The following is a 4,909-nucleotide window of genomic DNA, read 5'->3' as shown; positions in this document are numbered from 1 at the left end:
ACTTGACAAGTCAAGAAAAAAAGTCCAAGCCCGAAAATCCTATTTCGGGGAGAGGGGTCCAACTGCGATCAGTCCTATTTTTTTCCAGATATATTACATTACCCTTAGTGGATTATACTTCAACAAAAAGTGGGGTCGGGGGGCTGTACAGTTTCAATGAACATTACATTTTCTATAGTAAAGTTATGTCTGGGAAAGAGGGGGGGGGTGATATTATGTGCCTGTAATTTGTCCTAATCAATCAGGACCCCCCCCCTTCTTACCAGTCATTAAAACACAGTCGTCAACATTCATTATATACTATATATACAGCTTTGAGATAATGTAAATGTTTTTCAACATCAGGTAATGAACTTTTTGAATCAACATGATAAAGAGTTAACACAATATAAAGATATTTTTAAATCACATAAGAAAGAGTTGACATGACGTAATTATATATCCACATCACGGAATGGAGTTTTGACATAATGTTATATAGTATTGATGTAATATAAAGATATGTTCACATTATGTTATACACTTTTTACACCACGTAATAAAGCACTGACATAAAGGTACGATGTGTTCACCTCACATCATGATGCCCTCGTCGTAAAATAAAGATAAATCCATATCACGTAATAATGCTTTGATATAATAAAAATATACACTTTCAGAAAGGAATGGGCTTTTGACTTCATGTAATGATAAGTTTAATTATAAAACACAATTTACTTGCCGTAATGCAATTTTGACCTCACATAATAAAGAAATGAAATGATGTAAAGAAAAATTCATTTCATGCAATAAAGTTTTAACACAATGTAAACACATTATCACTTCACATCATGAATTTTTTACTTCAAGTTAAGAAGTGCTGACATAATGAAAGGATGTATTTACTTCATGTAATGCAGCATTGACATGATGTTAAGATATATTAACATCATCTCATGAAAAATGGACATAACATAAAGATATGTTCACATCACGTAATGATAAATTGACATAATAAATGCATAGTTGTATTCTATAAGGCAGTGATGGCGTTCCATACAATTTTATTTATTTCATTTTAAGTGGAGGTAAATGGGGAAATTTTCTTTTGTACCAGATGCCCTACGTACACATTTTAACAAGTTTGAAAGTTTGTACAAAATGAGATATTCAATTCTTTTTAAAGTGCAAGAGATTCTTTCTATTGTAAATACCTGTAATAGTTTCTACGGCTGTAAGGAAATCAGTACAGATAGATGGCTTTGAGTTCAGATGACCTAGACACAATTAGAAACATAAACATATCCATATTTTGAATTTTAAAGTGATTCTTAAGGCACAAGAATTTTTACGGGAGAAAATGGATTATTAAAAAGAGACTTGATATCTGAATTCGGATGCACTTGCATCTTGGCGAGGCAAAACCGAGACCGTGAAATTGGTCCTTGAAATTCATTATTGAGAAAATAAAGTCACAATGGCGTTGAAAGGCGTATTTATGTATCTAAGTAGGATAACTTCATCTTATTTCAAGAAAAAAATATACAAATGTTTTTGTAAATTACGCTATAGGATTTTATTAGATTAAATATTAAATTCTAGATCACTACTTGAGTAAGATCTCATGTAAGAAAATATACGAGAAAATTCAAGGCAAAAATCTACGATATGTTGACCTACATGTGATATTCCAAATAAACATTAAGCTTGTTTTTTTTTTTTAGAATTTCTAAATTTATCTTAAATACTTTAATTTTGATAAATTAGTTTAAACATTTTTCATCTGAACTCGACTTTCACGTTGGCACATTGAATTTGATATCTTACTGGGAAAAGACAGCTATGACAAACTAAAATACCTCTTTATGACAATAGCGATAACTTTAATTATTCGAACAAATTTTACAACGAAGCAACCTACTGACAAACAGGTTGACAATACAAGACAAATAAGAGCTTTGTTTAAAGTCATAATTCTGAACATTCTATGGTCGATACAACGACTTTTTCAGCAAATACAATCTTGCGTCAAGTCGAAGATTTCATACAAATTGTTAGGCTTATTTCAAAATGAATTGTTGACGTTTTTCCAATTTGCATTTGTACGATCATGACAAGGAGTAGATGACATTTGCGACCGCTCAACAGGGGCAACTGATCTCATCTCTAATATTCAAGAGGTGATTGTCTACTCTGCTCTCAGTCTGTATTGCTCCAGTGGACTTTTGGGTTTGGAATATTAATTTACATTCTCGTTTTTGAAACACTGTATACCATAGTATCAAGTGTTTTGAGTTAGGGTTTACTTTTGTCCACCGCTTTTGCGAAAAGGAAGGGGACATTAAATCTCATTCGTTTGTCCAACTGTCAGTTTGTAGTTCTGCCCTTCCTTCACAAAAACTTTAATCTTGGTCATATTTTTTTGAATGAGAGGAGATAGGGCTTTCATATTACACATGTTTATTAGTTGTGAGAAGCCCATTCTAAATACACTATGATGTTTGACCCCGTAACCTTTAAGTTTGACCTACTTTTAAAATATTTAAACATTAAATTACTTTGAATTGGCCATACCTTTTGAATGAAAAGCTTTCATATTAAACATTTGTATTATCTGTGACAAGTCCTTACTAAATACACTATGGTTTTTAACCTCTTGAGCTTAAAGTTTGACTTACTTTTCAGAAACTTTAACCTTGGTCAAAACTTTTGAATGAGAAGACAGGGCTTTCATATTAAACTGCGTATTGTTTGTGACAAGACCTTTCTAAATACACTATGATTTTCATCTTGTGACCATGACCTTGGTTTGCTTTTTTCGAAAATGTTAATTTTTCCTTATAACTTTTGACTGAGAAGAGATTGGGCGTTCATATCTGGCATGAGCATTACCTGTGACAAGATATTTTCGAGCATGCTATGATTTCTGACCCCTTGACCTTGAGAATCGCGATCGACCTTATTTTCAAAAAAATCTACATGTACTTCGATGATGACTTCTGAATGACATATGAAAGGATGTTCAAATTTGACACAATATGCCACAAAGACACGGAAAGCGGGGGACCACAACTCTTTGAATTTGCTTGTTGCTCTTAGGTCAAGCTCAGAATGCCACAGGTTATGATTCTAACCTTTTATACGAAATACTATGTACTGAAGACTTTTATAACTTCCATAGTATTTTAATAAAAACTGACGTAGAAAAACAACAAAATAAGAAAAGAACTCGCTATTTAATTTTTCATCCAATGTATTCACTGGAAACAAATTGCTGAGTATTTTATTATTTATTTGCGTGAAACAAAAGCATAGTATTAAAACAGCATGGCAATAACCACTCCTTGAGAAAAAGTGTTATTTACAGTCTATGCAAATATGTAGAAGCTTTTCAACTTTATAAGCATTCATTTTTCAACGGGAAAATGTAGGAATATGACATACATGTTCCCTTCTACAGGCATTAACTGTCACACTTTTCATACATCCGGGAGACCTCATAATGAAAACAAAAATCATTATATGTACACCGATCTGCAACTCTGCTGATGTTTTTGTCAAAAACCAAATAAAATTAAGTCTTTTTACAAGTAAAGTCTTCACCGCTTTTCAACATGGATTATTAACACAATTTGAGTAGAGCAATTGTTGATTGGCTCTGTTTCTTCTCCGATTCCTAAGAAAGTCCTTAAAGTGACATTCTCTTTCACAATCTTCATTATCAACTTCACATTCAGGAGTGCACCCGAAATCATACGGTGTTAACTGACATTCATCAAGGCAAACAAATCTCTCCGATGTACATACATACGAACACGCTGACGCAGGAGGGGGAGGATAATCTCGATTCACCACTGGTGTTAAATTAGGAGTTGGCTTTGGTGGTGGTGCCGTTGAATTGGTCCGCAGTTGTGTTTGATTGGTAGCGCTACTTTTAGGAGGTTCTTTCAAAATAGTAACTTTGGCTCTAGCGTTTTGACGACAATCGTCGCAACAGGTTTTATAGGAAAACTTGCATGATTTTGAGCAATCTAGAAAACGTGTTTTATTGAACAGATGAACCGTTTTACAGGAAGTACTGCACTGAATACGATCTTTACGACAGTAATCCTCGCAGACATCCGAGGAGTGTTCGGGTGATCCGTATGTTAAAGTGAAAAACAACCCGAGTATCGTCAACAGGGCACTCTGAAAAAATAATCTTGTTTCGTAAAAAAATAATATTAAACTTAGCATTTATAATTGTATTATATTGAAAATACTTCTTATATTTATTCCATGAATATTATTTTCCATAGTAGTAACACAGAGTTCTTGCAAATAAACTATCTATTATTGTTGTGTTATTTGATTACACAAATATACAGACTACTTATATAAACTTACAAGACTTCTCATGGTCTCCGGTTCTAGTGAAAAGTGTGCGAATTACTTAGGAGCTCCTCTGGTTTTATTCAATGGCCTTGCAGAGTGAAAAATTGCCTTTTCTCAATAAACAAGAAAACGTGTTGGAGATTTCAATTCTAATAATGAACGTGCCACTTTTTGACATAATTACTTTCTCAGTCATTTTGATTCATAGCAAACCATTAAAAAATATTTTTTAGCTGAAGTGCGTATTTTAAATATCTATTTCGTTTTCTTACTCTTAAGAAAATCACTTATTTTCAACACTGTATTTCATTTTCCTAAGGCACATGAAAACTTTTAAGATATTAAGGTCAGGCGATACGTTTCTAAGATAACTGTTTTGTAAATCTTCGTAATATATACCTGGTATATAAAAACATTTAAAATTATAATTTTGCTTGTTAGTTCTAAACTGGCCCCTTATTGTCTTTAAACTTCTACAATGCTCAAATTTTTGATTTTGGCAATTTAAGGTATTTTCAAAAGGTTTATATAGGCAACACCATCCTCTGGTATCTTG

At 32.7% G+C, this 4,909-nt stretch overlaps 1 protein-coding gene across 1 annotated transcript; it reads right to left on the bottom strand.

The window, feature by feature from the left end:
* Positions 1 to 3,301: 3,301 nt before the first annotated feature.
* LOC134251968 (uncharacterized) lies at positions 3,302 to 4,496 on the bottom strand. The gene is made up of 2 exons (XM_062734378.1): positions 4,366 to 4,496; positions 3,302 to 4,167 (listed from the first exon to the last, which is right to left on the bottom strand). Exons 1-2 carry the CDS (start codon positions 4,375 to 4,377, stop codon positions 3,589 to 3,591), a joined length of 591 nt encoding a protein of 196 aa, XP_062590362.1. The 5' UTR covers positions 4,378 to 4,496; the 3' UTR covers positions 3,302 to 3,588.
* Positions 4,497 to 4,909: the final 413 nt, after the last annotated feature.

The sequence above is a fragment of the Saccostrea cucullata genome, unplaced genomic scaffold (genome assembly GCF_032062105.1).
Source record: "Saccostrea cucullata isolate Sc308-1 unplaced genomic scaffold, CSIRO_AGI_Scuc_v1 ctg23594, whole genome shotgun sequence".
NCBI lineage: Eukaryota > Metazoa > Mollusca > Bivalvia > Ostreida > Ostreidae > Saccostrea > Saccostrea cuccullata.
This window is presented reverse-complemented; position numbering and strand designations above follow the sequence as displayed.